At 37.5% G+C, this 25,320-nt stretch overlaps 2 protein-coding genes across 2 annotated transcripts; both read right to left on the reverse strand.

The window, feature by feature from the left end:
* Positions 1-3,338: 3,338 nt before the first annotated feature.
* LOC113225956 lies at positions 3,339-4,180 on the reverse strand. The gene is made up of 2 exons (XM_026458446.1): positions 4,170-4,180; positions 3,339-3,963 (listed from the first exon to the last, which is right to left on the reverse strand). The coding sequence occupies exons 1-2, from the start codon at positions 4,178-4,180 to the stop codon at positions 3,339-3,341; spliced, it is 636 nt and encodes a 211-aa protein (XP_026314231.1).
* A 350-nt stretch (positions 4,181-4,530) lies between these two features.
* On the reverse strand, positions 4,531-23,818 carry LOC113225634. Its single transcript, XM_026458000.1, has 8 exons — positions 23,614-23,818; positions 23,341-23,520; positions 22,876-22,961; positions 22,431-22,601; positions 18,374-18,517; positions 11,842-11,982; positions 11,020-11,142; positions 4,531-5,383 (listed from the first exon to the last, which is right to left on the reverse strand). Exons 1-8 carry the CDS (start codon positions 23,692-23,694, stop codon positions 5,281-5,283), a joined length of 1,029 nt encoding a protein of 342 aa, XP_026313785.1. The 5' UTR covers positions 23,695-23,818; the 3' UTR covers positions 4,531-5,280.
* Between the last annotated feature and the right edge of the window lie 1,502 nt (positions 23,819-25,320).

Genomic DNA, 25,320 nt, shown 5'->3' on the forward strand with positions numbered 1-25,320 from the left:
TGTATCTAATAATTATATTGAACTGGATAATAATTGTAACTTTTTCATTAAAAAAACACCTCAAAAGTTTGCTTATCGGCTTTTTTCGATTTCCACGGGATCTTTTCAGAAAATAATTAGTAATTTGTGATAGCTGAAACGAACCCGAAACAGCGTCGTCGGCATCAGGGACCACCTCGAGGATATACCCTTTCCAACAAAAAAAGAATTTTCAAAATCGGTCCACAATCGATGGAGAAATCGGTAATTACTGACATGCCCATAAAATTTGAGGATTTTCCTCGATTTTCATGGGATCCCCTCATCAGATTCTGACTTGGTGACAATGTGCACCCTTTTAACCAAAAAAGAATTTTGAAAATCGGTCCACAATTGACGGAGAAATTGGAACACATAAAACAGCCAAACGTATAAACTCCTCCTTTTTTTAAATCGGTCAATAAGAAATAAATCAAAGTGAAAAGGTCTTTATTTCATAGGTAAGAAAATTACACTTGAAACAGTCACATTGATTTAACGCTACTACTCATTCTCAATGCAGATTTTCCCGAGAATACTAAGCACAAATTAGAAAGATATAGTAGGAAATACTAAGTAAGAAACTGCGCCCAGTTACACGACGTCAAAGTTTTCGTGCGGCCGCCCAGTTACCACGCTTTCACGTACATTAATGGCGAATCTGAATTCTATTTACTAGGCAACAACGTTTAAATTGCTCTGAATAATACAACCGCGCTGTCGCCGCGCGATCGCCGCGTAGACCAAAGTCAAGTCACACTCGCCCGCCGCGCCCGGGGTGCAAATTTAAGTTAAAACGTAAAAGCCAAATAAATAGAGCGTGCTTTGCCATAACAGTTAGATGCTCGCAGTCGCTGCGCGGCGGCGCAAGTGCGATTAAATTCGTGTCGAATAAATAGGTTTGTTTAGATGAAAGGTGACAACTTTGACAGAATGTTAATTTCTTTAAACTTATCTCAAAGACACTGAGGTCCTGATTGTAATATGCGCTAACAGCACGTTTTTGCTAGACGAATATTCTATTAATATTGGCGGCATTACGCCAAAGCAAAATGCCATTGTCATAAACTATAGAAGTAACTAAAGTAAACCAGTACCTGCAGTTTCTACGTCTGAAAGAATTCAACTTTTTTAAATCGCTTAATTATAATTCGACCACTTACTTATTAATAATCAACCAAAACTTAGTTGTAAGAAATTACCAACACTAATTTCGTGGTGCACCTAATTAAAAGCGACATTTGAGTATTCATTTTTAATGTGACGAGATCCTCTTCACTTCAAATAAAATTATTAAATAGTAAACTACGTTTTTCCAATTTTCTCCACGAAAATACCACAAAACGTTATCAACACGATATTTCGTAATTATGAATAATATTAATATTATATGGTATTATGGAATAAATTGATTTTTATGTCAATTTTTTGGAAAGTGAAAAATATTAGTTCGGACTTCCGAGATCATACGACTGAGGATATACGATGGTTAATTCACGTGGGGATACGAATAAGGTGGGAGGCTTTAGTTCTTCCTCATTCTCTTTCTTTTGTCTAAATAATAGAGATGGATGTATAGATGAATAATTCTTGGAAATTTAAAACGCGTAATTATTTGATGTATGAACATTTATGGGAAGGTATAGAAATGTATCTCGAAGGCCATATATTTCTACTGAAATTATTTCGAAAAATGACAAAAAGGTGACGACAAAAATGTCTTATACTTATACTACTCAACAAATATGCTTCACACTAGAAGGCTCAGTCATAACGGTCATAAACATGTTATAACGCATGTTATATATATATATATATACGCATGTTATATATGTTATATTTGCTTCATTGTTTTTTAATTTTTTTTATTTAAAAATATATTTTTTTTACTTTATTTCTTTAGGGGCTTTGATTAGTAGACCGATTGCATCGAAGGGGAATCAGTTGCAAAGAAATGTGAATGGGTTTATGACCATCTCTTTTGGTTTAGCTTTGCCAAATGAAGTATCTTTGTTCGTCATATCTGTATAAAGAAATTAAAATTTTCTAAAAACATTCTCAATTTTTTTATCGTATTAAGGATAGCTTCAAAAATTACCAACCGAAGACTTCATACACTAATAGGTAGATATCAGTTTTCGTGTCTGTTTTGTTTTTCTGTATTTTGGGACGATGGCATCATAGGACCGCTCTATCGTGTAGGTTACGTAGGGTACGTGAATTTGCCGCAATCTGCAGCACGTTCATACTAGAAGCAGCTATCTCTCTTTTCGGTGAAATTCTTTACAATTTTATTATACGAATCCACAAATCGCCGTTTATTCCCACTAGTTCTGTTGTCGCTAATTGCGAGTGGTCCCCTAATTCCTAATAGCGGATTTTGTACATAGCACATTTAGGTTAAAACCTACTAAAATGAATCCCCTAGGGGATCCATGTGGACAAAAACACGTCCCCCCAGGGGATCGTAGCAGAATATTCAAATGGACAGAGGGCTAACATTTGATTTAAAAAATGTTCCGCTTACCGACTTTGGGGATTCTTTGTGGCTATGCTTACCCACAGGTCACAAAATAATGAGACCAAACGGGAAAGTAGACGAACTGGGAAATAGGCGAATCAGGAAAAACAAGTGGACCGATCGGGAAAGTAGACAAATAGTGAAAGTGGACCGATCGGGAAAGTAGACCAATTGTACCAAAGGGTCTCTATATCTTATAAATTTATTCTGTATCTTCTCAAGCATAAGGTTATACTTTTTCTCGTGAGTCGCCCAAACCATTGCATTGCACTCGAGCTGGCTTCTCACCAGAGCATTATATAAAAGTATGATCGCTTTAACATTCGTGAAACTGTGTGATCTGCGCAGGACAAAACCCAAATTACGGTACGCTTTCTTGCAGATGTTATACACGTGATCTCGAAAAGAAAGGGATGCAGTTAAATGAACGCCCAAATTCTTCACCTCATTCACCCTTGGCATGTGGTTATCCCCTCTACCTTGTAATCGTGCACCCTGGGTCTGTGCGCGCGAGAGAAAGTTATAGCTGCGCATTTGGCGGTATTAAATTGTAACATATTCTCATAGTTCCAAGCTACCACTCTGTCGATGTCTCTCTGCAACTTTTCGCAATCATCCTGATCTTGTACTGCCAGATACAATTCAGGTCGTCCGCAAACAACAAGCACTTGGCATATTGTACCTGCTTCGGCAAGTCGTTTATGACTAGCAGGAATTCCAAAGGCCCAAGATTACTGCCTTGACTTACGCCGGATCTGGTGTAATATGTATGTGACACTTACCCAGCGTAATCTACATACTACTGACAGTTGCTCATATTGCTGGTAAAAAGCCTTAACGGATGTGATGTGAATCCCACACTGGCTAGCTTTTGTAGCAACACGTCATTATCGACTAAATCAAAAGCTTTTTTGAAATCGAAATAAGCTGCATCCACCTGCACCCCACTATCCACAAATGAAACCACGTCAGCCATATAGTTGAGTAGGTAACTAGTCGTACTTCGTGCCGGGCGGAACCCGTGCTGCGAGTCTGTCAACTGCGCGCTTATCTGCGAGTACAATCCCTGGATAGCAGTCTCCAGAACCTTTGCCGGCGTCGACAATATTGCTACTGGTCTGTATCCTTCCACGGTAGATGACGACGCACCCTTTGGCACCGGTACTACCCACGTCAGCTTCCACCTTTCGGGGAAAACCGCCGACGCCAGGCAAAGATTATAAATATGCAGTATGTCTCGACAGTCCTTAAAAACGAAGGGTGGAATACTATCTGGCCCCGTAGATGTTTTAGACTTAAGCCGCTGCAGAGCTCTCCTCACATCATCTAGCTGGAGCCGATCCAAATGTATGCACACTCCCTCATAAGCAGCACTAGCAGCGCTCGCTATACTCTCGCGCACATCCAAATCCGGCCGCTCTTTACTATAAAAATATCTCGTGGAAATATCTCACAAACTCCACTACACGTTGTTCACCTGTCAATACAGTATTTTTTAGAATATGGTACGGATCCCGATTTCTATTTGATCTAACATAGTTCCAGAACACCAAGGGGTCGGCCATCAAATGATTTTGCTTCACTGAACAGAATGTGTTTGGCTGAACAGAAAGTGAATGGCTTCACTGACAGTGAAGCCATTCACTTATACTTTTTACCCTAGCCCTACCCATAGCAATGTTTCTATAATCTACGTCTAAACCACTAACGCTTATAGAGGACAGCTTTTTATATTGTTATTTCGCTAATAATACACGCTTCTCAACACCAGCTATGAAGATACTAATTACTAAATAAAAGAAAAATTACTTGAAGTATCCATTGTTTTATTTTCATAACAACGTTATACTTGAAGGTTTATACACAAAGAAACCAATGGAGCAAGTCTTCGTTTCCGAATTGTATTCAACAAATAGAATCACTGCCAAGCCAAAAAGATCGACTAGACGTCGTATTACATTTGATCTCAAAACGTTTGATTAATACTGAAAGGGAATATTAACGGTCTTCTTAAAATAACACCTTGTTGAATGCGCACCGTACTAACTGGGTATGATAGCTGTAGGACAACTTGACTCGACATTAACCAATACACAAAGACATTGTATAAAAATTACCCTTTGTTAGCAAATACGCACTGATCAAAACTTATATAAAATTATTGAGCATATGAGGATGTGTAAAACAAATGTATAAATATATGAAGATAAACACTGCTTCAGTCTAAGCTATTATAAAGTAAAGGTATAAAAAACAAATTACAAAAGGACGTATCGTCATCATCTATTAGGTAGACTACCGGGGGACGTTGATGATCTAACACTTAATCATGAAACTGTAATCTTAATTACTATGAATCGAGTCTAGTCGAAATTTGCAACACAAAAAAGCTTGGCAGTTTACCGAACGATATATAAAATTAAAATTATCAAAAAGTTCTCGACGAGATTTACACACTGACATCGATAAAAAAGAAAAATCACCCGTTAACTTTGAACACGACTTGTCCACGAGTTTCAAATAAATCTAAAGATTGAGAAGCGAAAGAGATACAAGAGTGGGGAAGAGCGGTCAATGGTGTGTTTCAAATGGCCCACTAAGTTCTGTACAACATCGCATGGCGGTTACGACGATCTGCCGGCAGCTGGTATGGGTATCTTCTCAACGTGCAGTGTAGGGCTGAGACGAAAGAGATGAAAGAGCCATAGGCGAAGGCGGGAGGCGGGAGGCGGGAGGCGGGTTCAGTACACCTTCAGCTGGTTCTTATCGTCGAACCCAGCTGAATGACCCGCATTACGTACTATGAAGGAGTTTCCGTCGAAATGCATACGTCGTTCACCGCGTCTGGAAACGATTATGTACCCATTAGACTACAAAATTTTTAAAGGCTTTATGAATATAAGTTGTTTACAAATCTTCTTATCGTATCGAAGGCATACACTGTAATGCTTGCCAACGCGGTAAAAGGATTTGCAAGTCGGCGTAAGGTAATTGCCACTTGTTGCCCAAGGTTGTTATTTTTAGTATGGCCTGAATACAAACGTTTTTTGCGGTTTATCTACCGAATTTGCTCTAATTCGATTGAAAATCGGAATGTTAGGGCCCTGTGGATATGTGATAACAATTTGTAGTCAAAATAATTTTGCAATTCTTAACTATGGCCGTCAATAAAGAACTATTTTCATTTTTTTAAATATAACCCAAAATGAAGGCACGTGACAGACAGCATTACGGAGGCCCTGTTACTAGTACAAGATCTCACAATTGTTAAAAATGTAAAGCATAGGTACTTCCCGATGTAGTGAAAATAAGATACTTATAGCGTTGTTGTATCTCGACCGTCCCTCTTGTCCCTCTTTTATATATATATATATATAATATATATATATATATAATATATATATATATATATAATGTATATATTGTATATGTATATAATAACTAGGGAATGTCTTGTACTATGAGTACCAGAATAGAGGGCAATACCCAGAATACCCTGACCAGAACCAACTTAAAAATGTGTCATAAATTTGCCCAAATCGGGAATCGAACTTGGAAACTCCTTATTAAGCGCCCTTAATACTAACCGCTGTCCCACCGAAAAGCACATTAAGCACAACAAAAAAACAAAACACCCCATAATCTTAATCCGAATTTTAACTTATTGGAAGATCACCGGCTATTACACAGTAAAAACTGAAATAATAATGGAGAGCCAATGATAGGTCCTCACCGATAGACACACATTAAGTAAATAAGCATTAAATTATAACTATATAACTGCTAACTATACTATATACATTTACGCAACAGTTAGTAATTGCCTACTCGCCAAAAAACAAACTACTAATAAGACGCTTCACCGATGCAGCACTAGTGTTAGAAAGGTAATATATATATGATATGATATAATCAAACTGCTTGGACAATTCATTGAAGCTATTACTCGCGCGTAAGAAATATGCATTCCGCCGAAAATTCGAAGAGGCCACAGGTACGCACAAAAGTGAATTAAACCTAAGAGATTTTGTAGGGGCTCTAAGAGAAATCTTCGACACGAGTTCCGGGGAGTCTACGGCTCCAGAAGCAATTTTAGTGTCTTAGCATGTCTGAAATCTCTGGAGTTACGAGTCAGAAATTCGAGGCTTTAGAAGCTTTTGAAATAAAGGCGTCTATACGCGAAGCAAACAGCAACTTATGATAATACAGCACACCAAGAACACTTACCACAGTATCACGTTGTAATTTAGTATCTTTCAATGAGTAGTTGAAATGCACTAAGTTACTTTTGCGGCTAAAAGTGACGACGATACACGACGACGGGATTAAAATCAAGCTGGTTATCGGTGCCAGAAGATGTCCAGCCTCAAAAGTTCCTCTTGAAGCAGGATTGCATGAGATACTTTAGAAATAGGCGCTATAATCTTCATATCATCCGCAAAGCATAAAAGTTGTGATGATTTAAAACAATGCTCGATGTCGTTCACAAAAATCGCGAACAGGAAGGGGGCGAGCAAAGATCCCTGCGGGACTCCACTAGGCTCCATAAGCCACCCAGAGACGTAATTTTTTACTACATCAGCCTGTGATCTATTGTTGATGTACAACAAGTTCTACCAACAAAACAAATTTTATGCCAAAAGCAGCAAATATGTTCTAGCTTCTTTAATGTTTCGCGTACCCATCATCCGGCGAGTGTAATGGTATGGTGGGGGTTTCGTAACAAGGCGTTAAGGTGAAATTAAAAAATTTTTAAACTGACATTTTAAAGACTGTGGTGAAACCCCCGCCTAATACTAAGAATGGATTGTCCAGCAAGACAGCACCAGCCCATCTTAAGGCCTGATAACGACTCAAGCCCGACAAATTTTCTCATAAGAAACATTTTCACTGCGGCGGAAGAATGGCCACCCTCCAATCCTGATCTTAACCAACTTGACTATTCTCTATGGACTGAATTGGAGCTCAAGGTCTGTCAAAAGTCCCACCAAAATTTAGATTATCTAAAGCGACCAAAGAAGCGAAGCGAACCAAACCCCACTGGAAAAGATTCCTGCCGCGGCCCAAGGTTGGGAAGAACGTCTAAGAGTATTACTTGTATTAGGAACAGAGGCGGTCATTTATAATTACTGGTAATCGTTGGTAAGGGTCTACTTACTTATCATCTGAAAATTTTAAAAATGTAACAATACTTAAAATTTTTATGTAACTTTTACGTCGTTTCAAAAGTTATGAATGAACACACTAAGATTTAAAAATGTATGCCCTTGTAAAGGTAGCAAGTCAATTATATCCACTAGGACGCGTATAAATTAGCCACTGTTAGACGCGCTGCAGCCGCGCGGCGGCCGCGCGACAATCGCGCTGCAGTCACGGTTAGTGAGGTGTACATATTAAATTTTCAAATTAACCACGATGCGAATGTAAATAACACCCTACAATATGGGATAACAGTTCCGCCAGTTATTCCAATCGACTGCATGATAAAAAAGGGCATGGGAAAATTTGATGGCACTTCAGCAGCGCGACGACGCGCACGTCTGCAGCGCTTCTAACAGCGGCTAATTTGAACGCGCCCTTAATCTATTTCAAAGACTTGCTTGTAATATAAACAAAAACATTTATTTCTTGAATAAATATCGCTTCACAACACAACATTTACGGATTTTGCAAATAGAGGTTTTTTTTTAAACAACCAGCTATTCTTCCATAGATAATACAACTCGAACTAAAATGTTATAAAAGGCACAAACGCCTGCAGCCACAATGTATTTAGATATAAAAAAAACAATCTCCAAATTCTAAACATACTTCAGAATTTGAATTCTCAAAATAAATTTAGTAATATACCTAGTTCAATTGCAAATGTTCCGATTTTTTTAAATTCAAGTTTATGCGAAATATACGTTTAGATTTTTTGAGCTTTGCTTGATCGGCAAAAGGTGTAAAAAAACCATAGGGCGATAATGTAATGAAAAAGCCCGTGTGCTTAATTTAAGACATTACGGTGGACTTTGCATGTCATGACACTGTTTACGAGCAAGTGTGATGAAAATCGTGTTATTTGCAAATGACATTTGTCATCAATTCTCACGATGTTTTATTATAATTTGTTGTCAACAAAAGGTCTGCTTCTGCTTCTTAAAAAGGAAGTATAGAGGTCTATTATGAAAGACGAAATAACGATAATCCTTTTGCCTTTAGAATGGTATCTTATTACGAAACTCTACCAAAGGAATATCGGCCGGAATATTGTGATTTTGCAAAAAGGTTTGCAAAAAACCCACCCCGAGACATCAAATGCCCGATTGAGCCGCACTGTGTTGTGTGGATAGTGAAACTACCGTTTAATTAGCAATAGCTTGAAAGATATCCTTTGGGTATCTTAAAAACTTGCGAAAACTAGAAAACATCCACATTCTTCATAGTCTTTCCCACACACCATGAAGCTCGATATTTCTTATAGGTAGCACCGCTAAATTTGATTTATTTTCGTTGTGGATGACTTATCACGCAGTAGACCTCCAGCTCCGCCAAGTTTTGGTGCTGTCATGTATCCTTTAATACTTCCAGGAATGATACAAATATTTTAACAAGTCTTTTGTAAGAGATGGATTGAACAACTATTTTCTTAATACCTCTCAGCAATCGTCTGACTTGGCTGTCGACAGATCAGTCGCCCTTTTGTCCTTCAGTCGTCCTGATCGATCGACTTGGAATTATATAGAATATCTACTACTCTTTATGTTGGCTATACGACCAGATAATATATATTGCAAATTATTTATAAATGTAGAAGGACTACTGTTTATTACAAAATGTACTATTTGGAGAAGAGCTTATTAGGAGAAAGCGTGTGTATTTTTTTACGTATTTCGGAATATTGTGGAGTTTCAGTCGGAACTACAAAGAACAATTTAAAAGGAAATGATAAAACAGCACTTTTTCTGTCGCTTAAGAGTAAGAAAGAACAAAACAAAGATTTAAAAATTGATTTACGGTTTTCATTTACGTTAAGTAACAATCTTGTATGACTACGACTTTAAAAGCGAAGTTGGTTGAGGCTATCCAATTTCGAGGCTGACTGGAGACATTAGAAAAAGTTAAGATGAGATTTCGATATAAGAAAACACGAAGTCCTATCCTAATGGAAATTGGTGTAACGAACGAATCTCCGAGAAATAAAAAAATATTGTCTTCATGGATTATCATCGCACACCATCTAGTATATAACCAGAATTAAAAACGAAATGTCATTTAATTTGAAAACTATTCTGCCATATCATTACGGTGACAACTGCGCTCGGACTGACCAGCCTGAGTTCGAAACAATTGTTTCACTTCAAATCGACCAGTTTAACTTGATATAATGGACGAAAATTTATAAATTACATATTTAATATTTAATTACCGATGAAATATGATTCCGTTTGTTTTGTAATTAGATGTTTTGCTGTTTTCCCACACCACCGAATGGAGAGTTCCCCATTGGTAGAGATATTATCTTTGTTACAATAAATACAGAATATTTTTGGAATATACATACAAGTAAGTTGTTGGCGCTGTACTATTTCAACTTTCTAATTTGTGATTTCAGTGCAAACAAGAGTTGATATTTAAAAGTTATATAAGGCCCATTTGCTTGATAAGTTACCATGGATGGATGGCCGTTATTTCGTCTCTATTTCTGGTTTTAAACTCGATGTCGCTCTCTTTATTTCCCTCTTCATGCTATTTGCTTTTGGTCCTTTTTTCCTAAGTCGCAAATAGGAATAATTATTATGGATTAGTCGACATAGGACCTACTTGCAAAAGGATTATCAATCCAAATAAAATACATATATATTTTTAAAATTTCCTGAATATGTATCCTATACTCTAATCAAATTCCACGTAGAATGTCTGATAACAAAACGTTGCTAAGCAACCAACGATGACATAGGAATAAGAACATTTTTTCAATGTTCATTATTTATGCTTGCTTTGCCCAGGGCCTTGTCGCCTAATTGGAACTTAATTAGGTAATTCATTTAAGTAAGTAGGTAAGTGGGTTTTGCAGACGTAATACTTACCTAGCCAATTATTATAAAGTTTATATTGATACGAGTACGTACGATTATTATTTTACGATTATTTACTGCTAGATAGTAGGTAGGTAATGGTAGGTGAAAAGAACATTAAGATTTTATTTTATAATAATTTAGTACAAGTCTCATCCAGCATCTATTTCAGATTCTGAACTTTACTTCTCGAATTTCGAATGTTTTCAATCTGTCCTTTCAAATCAATAAATCACTAGGGATGTCAGTTTTATAAATAATTATCGGTAATTTTTGTTTGAAATTTCTATGAACAAAATTCATCACACGACTTGGAAGATTATTGTCAATAGTCTAATCGAATTTCGAGGGAATACATTGAAACTAAGGTGAAGCCCCTAAAAATACCAGCGATTATATATTATGTACATTCAAACTAACCTTACAAAGAGATGTTGGGTTTGCCCCAGAGAAGCGGTGCAGTGCAGAAATGGGCTAGTGATTGACGCCGATCCATTGCTGGGGCTCGTTCGCAACTGATACTTGTGGCTGCAGCGGTGGATTCTGCAATTGGACAACAAGTTGTCAGCACGAACACGAACAGAAAACGCACAGAAACGAGAATGTTAAATCCCAACCAGAAATTTTACCCACCCACACTAAAATTAAGATTTAAAAAATATATGTTTATCGAGTTCTTAGGTTTTCGCGATTGTTACACATAGGAAATGAATGGTTTATTTGAAAAAACAAATATACACGATTTAAATCCGGAAAAATAGTTTCATTTCCTAAATATATGTTTGCTATATAGAGACTATTTCTCTAATTGCGTGTTCATCGTTATTTTTTAATCATTCATCGCGTTCACGCCGTGCAGTCGCCGCGCGGAGACCGCGTGGCCGCCGCACAGCGACCACGTGTGTCTGTCATGGCGAAATACGATGTATCATTAAGCTTTTACGTTTTAACTTAAATTATCGTGGCGGGCGCGCGGGCGCGCTGGCTTGTCATTGGTCTACGCGATGGCCGCGCAGTTGCATTATTCCGCGGAATTTTCAATTTTGTTGCCTAGCAAACAGAAAACAAAATTGCCATGTACGTGAAATTTGCGCATTGAGTAACTGGGCGCTTAAGCGGCGAATCAATTGAATAGGTATACTTACGTGTTCCGTGCTTTTAAATCCTCACTTATTATAAGCCGTCGTTAATGACCTTTTATGTATTTTAGAAGGTGGAATCCTGAGCATAATAATACGTAACCTGACAAGTCCATCAGAAGTCTGGCTGACGCGCACATTGTTGATAATCCAGTTGTCGATACCATCATCCGTGAGCCAGTATTGAGCAGCCTGCAGCAGTGATAGTGCTTCGTTCACGTACGACGGCCCATGACGGGACTCGCTGCCAAAATTACGTCACCCTTCAAAGGTAATCTGTGCTAAACAATTAGCATTCAACATCAACCCACTACTGGGCATGGGTCTCCTCACACGCGAGGGTTAATTTAGTCATAGTCCGCCATGTAAATCCAAAGTAGGTTGGCGACTTCACACGTTTTACGAAGGTTCACAAACCTACCTTGACGTGCAGGTTTATCACAATCTTTTTCCTTCACCGAAACGCTCACAGTAGATCAAATTAATTTTCTATTTAGCATTTAGCGTTCGGTTGCATTAAAAAGGGTGTGTAAGAGGGGTGTGTAATGTATCACAAAATATTATTCACATAAATTGGCAATTTGCTCAATTGACTCAAAAAGAATAATTTTACTTCCTACAAACTTATTTAATATAACAATCACTTCACATAACGATCGTTTAATATAAACTAACATCCTATAACTTCATTTTTGTTAACAATCACACTCATTTTTATGTTAATAACATTCTTATGTTATAAACCTCAGTTAACATTACACCAATAAGACGATTTTATCTAAATTTAATTTCTTTAATTTTATCTAACTCCCGGTTATTGGCAAACTGATTTCAATTAATAGAATAAACTAGAATTATTTATTTTAGGCATTGTAGCGAATCGCAACAGTCGCTACAAATTTCTTTTGTATATATTTTATAATCTGTAAGTTTTAGTTTTATATTTAAATTCTAAATTTAAATGAGTATGAAACAAAAGGGTTACGCTGAAAAATGTTCCTCTCAAAGTTACCAATATCCAAAGTGTACCCACCCACACGCCTCTCAACGCATCTTCTGGTATTTACCTCATTAGGGTGTATACCATCCACGAAAGAAGAAACTCAGAGTAGTGCATGATGCGGTACCTCAGACATATGGCGTAAGTGTAAACTCTGTTTTGCGTGAATTTAAAAGCGAATCCAGTACTTCATGTCTTTACAAACGCAAGCGCAGCCGTCTACGCTTGCGTAGTATACTAGACTAGACTCGAAGCATGAGATTAGCTCCCGTTACCGACGAACTAGTCGAGAGCCTCATACAACCCTCTCCTCGCCTGCCGTTACCCACCCCGGTAACTGCAAACGCGACCCGCTTCAATAGTTGGTTGAGGGTAGTCCGCGTTATGGCGCGTACTCACTTAGTTGTAAGCCAATTTTTTCCCATAATTCGTTCACGTGTTTATAATCCACCTCCCACCTTTTCATAGTTCTCGTGCTGGTACCCAAACGTTGAAAGCGGAAGACTTAACCACAGCAGAAGAGGATATTGTACGGAGGTATCATTGGATGCCTTTAAAGAAGAATGGAAACAAATCTTGTCCGCACATCCCTTAAAGAAAAACAGCCGTAAAACTCCTTATAATTAATTTTCATCACAAGACTGCACACGCCTACAACGAAACTGTGATAAACGAACTTTGTTAAGGTTTACAATTTTACGTTTTAGAACCACAGTCAGATCAATCACCAGGAAATGCTTGTTCCGCGCCTTCTGACTCCCCGCACTGCGAACTTACAATAAGAAAGGGCTACCCTTCGTCAGCAACGTCTTTTCTAATGTACTGGCATCGGCTATTTTGGACCTACAGATACAGCAGTGGGGAGACGCAAGGAGAAACGTGATGTCGCTCTGTACACGTGCTTCCGCGCCGTACACCTGAAAATTGCTTACAGCTTGCCAGGAGACACGACGATTATGGGTCGTGAGTTTTATTCCTCCTATCGCGCCATCTTTCAAAGGATATACGGAACGCCTTGTAAGAAGTGTGGTTAAGGGTTACTTTAGTCGGACAAGCTCCTAAATCAGGAATATCGGACAAGCTCCTAAATCAGGAATTTTAGAGACTCTCTTGCTGGACTCCGAAGCGATCGTGAACAGCCGTCTCCTAACTCTTGTTGCGATGGGTGCCAACACCGATGTTGCCAACACTGACGTCGACCACTCACTCCTTTTCATTTTAGCATTAATAGGCGCTTCGTCCAAAATAATTATTGTATAAATCATTTAAGAATTAAATGACCTTGACCTACGCAGGGTAGAGTGGAAGAAACCTCTCCGCCTGAGTAACCACTTTTCAAAGCTGACCTCCCAAAACACGTCTGAATGTAGGAGTTGGTAATAATCGCCCAAGTCTACCCTGGTAGACAGTGAGGTTAGAGTCGCAGACTTAGCGACTCGCGGCGACAGGCTACGTCGTCCTCTCAAGAATTAATCAAGATGCTCTCTCACTACATAAAGGTGGCCACATCCTTTTCTCCGCCCGGACGATGTAGCGAATCGCAGCAGTCTCTACAAATCTCTTTTGTATATATTTTATAATCTCTTTAAGTTTTAGTTTTATATTTAAATTCTAAATTGAAATGTGTTTGTTTTTGGCGCCTTCTTGACTTTAGTTAGTGTTTGCTGTTTTGCTTTAGCGACATACGTGTTTTCTACTAAATTATTATTAAACTGTACATTTGCTTGCCCTTACTCACTGGCTGTTAGCACCCATCCTTTAACACATTAGACCATTGACCTACGCATAGATACTATTAGTAACATTTATAATCAAAAAGTGAAATTTATTTTCGTTTATTTGGTCGCTTTTCGTGATAATTTTAGTATTTTAAAGTTTGATTTAATAGTTAGTTAGTTTAAATGTAAATGTTTATGTAAATGATTGTTTTTATTTCCTCTTTCTTTAAATTTTATATAAAAAGTAAAGTATAGTAAGTAACTGTTAGGTATCTTACGTTCTTTTCCTTACCGCTCATTGACCTGAAAACAAGTTCGGAAACGGAAACAAATTCGCTTCTGGCTTTGCTTTTTCATGTTCTAACTTTATTGTTTACGCGGGTAATACCCATCATACCTTCCGCCTGAGGATACAGGCGGAAGTTATGTGATACTCCTTCTCACTAAAACCCCGCGGTACCCGTCTCTGCACCATGTGCTGGGTCACCTAACCTACTGAATGGAAGCTGCAGTCAAGATTTAAAATAAATACGTTTGTTTTTTAAAATCACTAAGAATCCAGTGTCTAACAATAATAATTTGAAATATTATAATTAATTAATAACGGAAAACGACTCACCCTCCTTATTAAATTACACCCCTAGTATCGAACAAACAAGTACCTTGGCGAGTCGGGTTTAAACTTTTATAAAAAGTGATATGTGACAAAAATTATCTAAATTGACAAATCATACGAAATGATTGTTATATAATATGAGCTTTATATAATAGGAGTCCTGTACCCCACCTACGGGGTCGGGCTCGGCCTGCGGCGCGTGGTCAGTTTCAGTTTACGGGGTGTGCTCATGCTCTTCGGTGGCACAGCAGTTAGTACTATGGGCGCTTGATGAGGAGGTCGATTCCCGATTTGGGCCAATTTAAGAAACGAACATTTCTAGATTGGTTTTTTTGGTCTGAGTATTTTGGATTATCGCTGTTTTGGTATTCATAGTACAGGAAATTCGGCAGTAGTTTGACATTTTTTCCCCCCTAAATACTCTCTTTGGCATAGCTTTCAAGAAAATGGAATCTAACAGATATAGTTGAGATACAACATCAACGCTATAATAAGTATCTCATTTCCACTACATCGGGAAGTATGCCTTACATTTTTACAATTGTGAGATCTTGTACTCGTAATCTATTACGCCTCCGTATATAATTAATTACCTCCATACGAAGGCGTGCGGACGCTTCGGGCTTCGCCCTCCGCGGACCTCGGCCTGCGGCCTCGGCACTTAAATAAAAAATTGGAAACAACAATAAAAGTTGTGATAGCATGTTGTATATCAAATAATAATAATAATAACGCACACACTCAACATAGCCCCGCACTAGGGAAACCCTGTGTCGCGGGTGCCATGGACACACATAGACAACCACAAATTACACTCAAACTCACGAGAGAAATAAATGTAGGCCATACAAATATTTCTCCCGGCCCGGGAATCGAACCTGGGACCTCTGCGTGGCAGTCCGGCATGGTAACCGTTCGGCCATAGAGGCAGTTAAAAGCTTTAAAAGGCACTTAGGAGCTTTGTTTTAAAAAAAATTAATTGCTCTTTAATGGCGGCCATATTTATAAATTACAAAAATATATTATGACCACTAATTATTATCAAACAATCATAGAAATCTATTCGTGTTAATTTTCAGTCCGAGCAAAGCAAGTTACATAAATAAATTACGGCTATATCGAAAAACAGCGGAAACAAAATTTTTACCCCAAATATTCATGCCATGTCATTTACAGTCGAATTAGAAGAAATTTGTATCTATCGCCAAAAAAGTTTATATGGTAGCCATATTGAAAAATGGTGAAAAATAAATTTTGACCGGTAATTATTATTAAACACTCCTAAAGACCCCGACATGTCCATTTTCAATCGAATTAGTGCAAATTTTTATCTGCCACTAAAAGAGTTTGTATGGCGGCCATATTGAAAAATGGCGGAAAACCAATTTTGATCACAAATTATTATCAAGCACTCCTGGAGACCCCCATATGCCAATTTTCAAAGGGATCTGAGCAATTTTTTTTCTGCCGCCAACGAACGCTTCTATGACGGCCATATTTGAAAATAGCGAAAAACAAATTTTGAGCACAAATTATTATCATATTATATTATATTATATTTCTAGTGACCCTCACATGCCAATTTTCAGTCGAATCAGAGCAAATCTCTTTCGCCAGCTATTTTTAACGAAAAAAACACTTATATGGCAGCCATATTAAAAAATGGCGAAAATTTTTCACCCCAAATTATGATTAAGGACTCTTAAAGACCCTCGCATGCCAATTTTTATAGCCGGATCGAAGCAAGTTTTTCTTCCGACGCCATTTTCAAATCGCCATCTTGAATTTTTTTTAACCTCCTTCGAGCATCTCCTACCTATCTCTAATAGTTTCCGTGATAGGAGGCTTTGAAATTTGTATGGCGGCCATCTTGTTTATTTGAATTTCGAACATTTGCTACTTTCTACGGAAATTGATCAAGGCGTATTTTATAAAAGTGCACAAAAATTCGCCCCATGTATTATGGTTTTTGCACGCCGTTGATCACTCGTTTACATTTTCCACATTCAGGTCTTCTCGTATTTGATTCTTTGCCTTGGAACCTATCCGCGTACAATGTTATAAATATCTTTTTTCCACCATATCGGGAAGTATGCGTCCTATTTCTATCAGTGAGTAAGAACTTGTAGCTTTATAAATATAATGAAATGATTGTTATATAATATGAGTTTTATATAAAATATTCTTGTAAAATGTGAATATTATATTAAACAAGAGTTAGGTACATGCAGTTTAGTTATACGAGTAGGAAGTGTAATTAGTCCAAATAAAAATAATAATAATAATAATAATATAATAACGCACACACTCAACATAGCCCCGCACTAGGGAAACCCTGTGTCGCGGGTGCCATGGACACACACATAGACAACCACAAATTACACCCAAACTCACGAGAGAAATAAATGTAGGTCATACAAATATTTCTCTCGGCCCGGGAATCGAACCTGGGACCTCTGCGTGGCAGTCCGGCATGGTAACCGTTCGGCCACCGAGGTAGTTAATAGAGGTATAATATTAAATGAATGGTGAAATTAGTTTATGTTCGCACAAGTGAGACGCACCCATTAAGAGATTATGTAGATTGTTGAAATCTTTATACTGTGCAAAAACTTTCGCATCCTTTTACACACGCATGAGTGCCTTTCAGGTAAATTATTACCAACAAGATAAAATATTATCAATAATTAATAAATTACTGCTATTATTATATATCCCGAACATATATAACAAAACCTAGCAAGCTAATATACTGATGTCACAAAAATTAACACCATATATATAATTAATATTACATATTGTATACCGTTGGTTTCCAAACTTTTTGGCTCACCGCCCACTTAGGTGAGTACTTACTATGGGAGTAGTATTCCGTTAAGAAATGTTTTTCGAAAAATTTTCCCCTACTCCCCTAGTTTTTTAATGATAGTGTTACATTTATTAACAAAAATCACCCTGCATACAATCAAGTAATCTGCCAAGCTTAATCATACATAATACAGGACATTTATCAAAGGTAAGGCAGAGCTGCCTTTTCAGCTTGCAGTCTGTTTCTTTTATATGATTAGTATATTATTAACACCCGCCCGTTTAAGTCATATCACGACGCGAATATCCGTAATGAATATCAGCATCGATCAATGCGTAGACTGATGCGGATGCAGATATTTTCATTTAAGCGGATTATGCAGATGATAATATTTGTAACAACACTGGATTGTAATAGGTAAGGGACTTGTTGCCGCTAAGTGCGCCATCATGCACTGCCCCTGCCGAGTGGTACAATTTTACTGTGACTTACTTATAGAACACGTTGAGGGTGAAATCTTGGCTCATATCAAGGAACGTATCGGTGGTCGTACGCGTGCCGGCAGCATCCACCAAATACACCAGCGCGCACTGCTCTGCAGTGAACGACACGCCCTTGTACCACATCTTCGCATATCTGAAATGTTTCCACCAATTTTAATACTTTACAAACACATTACAAAATTGTTCAAATGGCTAAACCAATCTATCCTTAATTCAATTCATACTTAATACGGAAGGATATGAAATGGATACAGATCTCAGAAATTTTTAAGCGACCTCGTTGGTCTAGCGCTTAGCCATTATTCCCACTAGTTGTACAGGTCTGTTGTCAGAACTATTGGTACTTTTCTTCCCATTTGTTCTGTTGATAAATAGAGTTTTCTTCACAGAACTACTGAGATTTCTCTCCCACTAGTTCTGTGAATGAGTTTTCAGTATAGAGTTGTGTGACGATGCGACCTCCTTCCATCGTTATCCCACATTTTTATAACATTTTCCCTGGTTCCTGGCCACTTGAATATTAGGTGTACCAGAATCTCATATTAAATATTAGGGAAATTCAACGACTTTCACCTGGCAATGTTAACTTGTCACATATCAATTCAAAATATTACTTGTGTCAAATGGATGTTTTTTCACTTGAAAATAACGATTTTGTTATAATAATTACTGAGAATCCGCTTCAATCTTAAGCAAAAAACATTGTAATGTTTATCGCAAAATCAGCGACGAATTAGTTGCATCGAAGTCAGATTTCACGATTTAGAATCGCGTCTCAAGTCTTACCGATTAGTAGTAAACTTGATCATTGAAATTTTAATGAAGCCAAATCGATATGTAATGTGGTTTGTGATTTTTGTTGGTACTGGTGGTCGCCGGCAAGACTACAGTGTGTACACAAAGACAATGATTGGTAAAAAAAACATGGCGTAAATGAGAATTATTCCAAATTGCAAACATAATAAATTATCGCCCACAATATAAATGACATATTTTTGTTTCATCTTAAAATGTGTCAGATATTACTTACTTTTCTCACACACAAATTCATAGAGATCTTAAAGTAGGTACGAGGATAGATCAATTCTGGTCAATTAAAGTATCTAGTACATTTTTTCCTACTATTGATGTTGCCCACTAGAAATTTAAATTTGTGTAAATACATGGTAAATACCATCAGATTCTGGTATACCTTAAATGTTGTTAAAATAATATTTGCCATATTTCTGTCACGATTTTAATAACTAAAAAAGGGAAAAATGTTGCCTAAGTAAATTTTCAAATCAGAGAAGGTTTTCCGTAAAAGGGATGTCTATTCCATCAATTATTAATTGTGTTTGGAGACCCTGATGAAGTCATCATTTTTTACTTGATCCGTCTTCCGTTTTTTTAATGATCCCTTGCAATCTTCATTCAAGTGGATGATTCGTACCGAAAAATAATAAGAATCTTGTTTCATATTTTGAAGAAATTGAAAAAGTGTTATATTTGAATGTCGCATTTACGGCTCGATGCCAACCTTCGACGAAATTGGTCGTTCAATGACGACGGCCAAAGGTAGTCCACGTTTGTACGACGACAGTACTCGTCTAGTCGTCATCCAAAATTTCATGTAACGGACAAATTTGTTCAAATCCGACCAATTAGAGTAATCGGATTGTTGGGATTGTATATATTTCCACCCTTCTATTCATTTCATTATCGACACTACACCTACCTGAAAACTCTTTGAAGAAAAGTACCACTAGTTCTGTCAACAAAACTGTATAACAGAACTAGTGGGAATAATCAGCGGTTGGCAATGTGGGGATTGAATGAGTTGCTCCCAGGTTTCAATCCCCGTAGACCCTGATTACGAAACAACTTTTCTAATTTTCTGGTCTTGGTGTCCTGGTTGCCTCGGAAATAAATTTCGGTGCACAGAAAATTCCCTAACTTGATATCAAAATTAAAAGAATCGTTTGAAAGTCGAAAGTCAAATAATGTTTATTTCATAAGTAAGCAAATTACTCTTGAAATCATCATACTGATTAAACTCTACTAGTCATTCGTAAGGCAGATTCCCTTGAGAAGAATAAGCAAGAACCTCCAGGTGTTGCTCTTTGTACATACATTTAGGGGAAACCGGGTACAAAAGTAACAGAGGTCGAAAATAACAAACGCTGTGTAGAATTATCCAATGGCCAAAATGACGCGCGCGTCTGAATTGAATGACCGCGCCCGCGTCGCACTGTTAGTTTATGTATGAGGACGCCACATGATTTTACGCTCGAAAATAAGTTTTTTTATATTAATTGTTTTAGTATTACATAATGTTAAGATGCTGATATCACTTTACTATTTTAGTAATTAGTTATTAGATTGTCTGTAGCAATCGTTATAAATGATTGCACAGCATTCAGTTTTAAGGTATTGGCATACCTATGTAACGACAACAAGATGGTTGACAAAAGTAACATAACACGACAAAACTGACACTTATTACGAACGTGCACCGAAGATGATACATATTACGTTTGCTGAATAGAAACATGAATCTCATTAAGTTGATCTCAAGTTGAAGTCGATCTGCCTAAGAGCAAACTATTTTTGGAAAAGAAGAAGTTATTATGTTTTTTGTTATTTTTGAGAATAAATGTTTCGTTTTTTATCTCCAAGTGTCTAATAAAAAAATTCAATAAAAAAATTTGATGCCTAAATGCGCGAGTACACGCTAAAATTCGACGTGTCTGCTAAAGAAAAGATGAGAATGGTCTTGTACACGACAAGAACTTTGTCGGATCTAGCCACGAAAACATGTGTCTATTGCAGACGACAAAATGATGAGTATGTACACGATACGAATGCTTTCGGACAGACGTGTGTCGAGTGTGTCAGTGCATTACGAGTCTTCCAGGTAGGAGTCGTTTTACTACAGACTGTTGTTGTATATGTTGACTACTAAGCAACACCCGTCCACGCGCATAAACATTCGTCCTCACCCCGCCCCATACAATAGCGATAGAGCGCCTCGTGTCGGGGGTAGACAAATTTTATTTCTTGTCCTGCGCCGCCGAGGCACTCTACAGAGTACGTGTGTAGAATCGACACGAATTCTTGCATAGACCCGGCGACTTTCCTTAGCATGGGCACGAGACCTAATAAATAATTTTGTTTCTTTTTCATTGTACACATAATATACTATGCTGGACGTTAGTCCTGAACCTTTTTGTTTGACTATAGTTTTAAACCTCGTAAATGGCAAATTTTGAATATCAATCGGAATCTTATTATAGAAGCGTAGGTATACATTCAAATCCTTAAGTGAATACCAGACTTGGTCAAAAAGACTGTCAAGAACAGCTAGTTTATTTTTATTTCACATGTTAATGTAGTCTGTCACTATTTTCCCTGGCCCAGATTGTAACTTCATTCGTTCAAAGATTATATTAATATTGGTGGCATTACCCAAAACAAAATGCCGTATGCCGTGTTGTCTGACACAATATTATTATTATTATAGATATTTTGTCAATTCTAACACCATGTTATGTTTATTATGCACCAATTATATCACTGAAGTACTCGATTGCTACAAAAACACAATTAAGATCCTGATTCCGAAACCTACATCTGTAGCGAACGTGACTGCTGCTCTCACGAAGAGCCGAAGCTGCACTAAGTGACGTCCTCACGATGTTACCTTCAAGGAACCGCTTCGCGCCCTGTGGTACTCTTGGTTATCGCATTAACCAAGGCAACGAGGTTCCATTACTTCTACTCATTTTCTTTCAAATTAAATCGTTCATTGCTGCCGCTTAATATCCTCACCCCGTCTATAACGTACCTCTACCTGCGGCAAGAACTTAACTCTAACTCTCGCGATGATTGTGGTTATCCAATAGCTGGACTGTGTGTTTATTAGATCACTGTAATTATAACAAAAATGAACCTAGGTTTCATTATCCCGAACTTTCCTTCGCTAATTTTAGTAGCACTGTACTAAGTGGTTGGAACCATTGGAGCAATCATTTTACGAAGGGAACCATATGCACCAAAATACACACTTGTTATTGCCCTGCTGGTGGCGAGCCTGGATTTCGACGCGCGAGCCGTAGTGGTACACGCGGCCATTCGGGTGGATCAGCGCCGCAGCTGCGCCAGACCGAGACAGCGCCAAGATTATGTTGTTCTTAGCGTTGGTCACACGTACAGCTCCATCGATCGTCATATCCACTCTACCACGTACACATAATGATAAAATAGGCTGCTGGGTACGAAATTTTTATTTACATGAGGGAGATTTAGTAATAGGTACCTATGCTTTATTATGACCGCAATGTTTGCATAGCTTCCTCGTTACTCTTCATTATTATTATACGTAGTAAAAACTCGCACGAACCTGCTATATGCATATGTCATTATCATACATGCAGAATATATACCATCACGCCTGATTCAGAATACTTTTTATAGTTTAACAAAACTCTCACGAGGTATGTATTGCCTTACTTGACTCTGTCCCTCAACCTGAGACAGATTGTACCGTGAGGAGTTACAGATGCGTTATAACCAGCGCCGCTGACTACGTCGGTGACCTTTAAAGACAAATATGTACAGCTGCCATATATTCACAAATGTGAAAGTTTTGTATTTCCTAGGAAATAATAGCGAATACCTTCTACATATACAAATATTTACCTACGACCGTGTAAGCAGAAGCAAACTTCGCACATCTCTTACAGTCGAACAAAATTCAATTTAGCAATTTTTAATTCAATTTGCCTTTGAAAGCATTCCACAGCACATTGCATTAAGATAAAAGGATTAAGACGCCCTTTGAATATAACACAGTATCTACATCTATATTTATTGATTACTAATTCCTAAAAGGGGTCAGGCAAAGTCAATGATTCAGAGTTTTGCAATAAATATATTTGTATACACACACCAATACAAATCGATATGTTCTCTTACCTCAAGTTCTCTCCAGGTGTCTGCGTGATAAATATCATCACCAGGATAGAAAGGAGCCTTGCGTTGCAAGGGTGCGCGCCATGGGGGTTGCCAGCCTGCGGCACTACCCAGTTCAGCCTGACCCAAGCCACCTTCCAGAAACTTGCTGTAGTCTTGAAAAGCGGATAAATTCGACTCCTCCTATACGTAAAATTTACATTTCACAAAAATCACCGTGAGAAGCATAACGTTGTCCCAGGCAAGTTCTCATACACATAGCTATAGTGTTCGTACCTGGTTGTAAGAATGTGCTGTGTATACGCTTCTCGGGCGCACGGGCATAGTCACATCCTTCCTAAAATCTGTATTAGCCATTCTAACACTTCTTCAACTTAAAACTGTTAAGGTTATTCACTAAGTATTTTAAAAAATACATGAACAACAGTGACTATCGACACTGAAAAAAGCTACATAGTCATACTTCACGATCGGTGGGCTGAAAAGTGAAACGAAAGTGCAGAAATAAGTCATTTGTCATTTATTTGGTTCTATATTTAAAGTATTCTTTTATTTCTCCAGGGCGATGGCATTGTCATCAAAAAGATTTAAAGATTTCTGGATAACTACTTCGTATTCTACAAAAAAAAAATCTTACAAGTACAATAAAAAGGTCCGGTTACATTTATCCAATATATGAATTCGTATTCGAAAATAGTTTAGTTTTTTTATTATTATAAACAGCCTTTTTTGTTGGTTGCGCTATAATTTTAAAATCCAGGCATGTTTCGATTGAAATTTCCATAGCGCAAGATACTTTCATGCTGTGGAAATGGCAACATCTTCTATTTTTGCATGGAATTTACATATTGCAGTTTGCAAGTAGATGTTGCAATCGTATAGGTGACGCTTGCATATTTTAGGTCTTATGAGGAGAGAATATTAGGTAGATATCTACAAGCCTTTTTTGTATATAAGATCACTGCCCACCAGTAAAACATGCGCGTCCACGAACCTGTAACACCACAAAACGTAAGAAAACGTAATATAATATTAGTAATTGAAAGTCTAGAATCTTTTATACAAACTTACTAATACTTCCGATGGAACTGATGCTTGTTATTTCAATTATCCACCATAAAAAGATAAGAAAATCTACAAGCAGCGAAATTGAGCGCATTTTGAACATTTGATTTTAAATCCATAGATTCATTTGCAGTTTCAAGTGTTTCTTTTTTGAATAAAACGTTGATCCTGTACCAAAATTAATATACTATGTTACTTAAAAGATGACTGACCCTTTCCATCGGCATCATAAAAAGTACAGGTTTTTTTTTTCACATTTAGTCCGTTCAATTCCCAGGCATTCAATGACGTATCTTACTTTTAAAAATAAAATGTTTCCATGTGGAAAAATAGCCTATCTACGGTATTTGAAGTACTTTCCATGCGTATTCCATAGCCGTCTGATGGCTCTGTAAAAGTTGTATGACTCTAAATACTTAGATACTCAAAGGTACTACGGCACATACTCTATATGTGACAAATTTCACTGTGCTAATTTTTTGAAATGGACTAAGTTTTATTACCTGTCAATACTCGACGAAAGTCAGTTTTTTTGTCAATTATGTAATTTTGAATCTGTAATTTTAGCTGTATTTTTGAAAATTTCCATTGTCTTCAAATCTTAAAATAATTAAAATAATAACTGAGCTACGGTGGGATCAAAAGCAACCAGTAGCTTGCGCAATAAACAATTTTCTTTCTTTCCTTTCAGTAGCCGATCGTGTAAATAGTGCACAATACGCACAATAGGTTTTTTTAAAGAAATTGGATGGCGCGCTAGACATGCGCTTTTTCATTGACTTCAAAAAAGGGAGGGAGAGGAGGGAGGTTCTCAATTAGACTGTGTTTTTTTTTCATATATGTTATACGCGATAACTCCTCCATTTGTAAACCGATTTTGATGATTTTTGTTTTTGTTGGAAAGAGGGTACCTCAGCA

The sequence above is a fragment of the Hyposmocoma kahamanoa genome, unplaced genomic scaffold (genome assembly GCF_003589595.1).
Source record: "Hyposmocoma kahamanoa isolate Upper Pololo Valley unplaced genomic scaffold, ASM358959v1 100021, whole genome shotgun sequence".
NCBI classification, from domain to species: Eukaryota; Metazoa; Arthropoda; class Insecta; order Lepidoptera; family Cosmopterigidae; genus Hyposmocoma; species Hyposmocoma kahamanoa.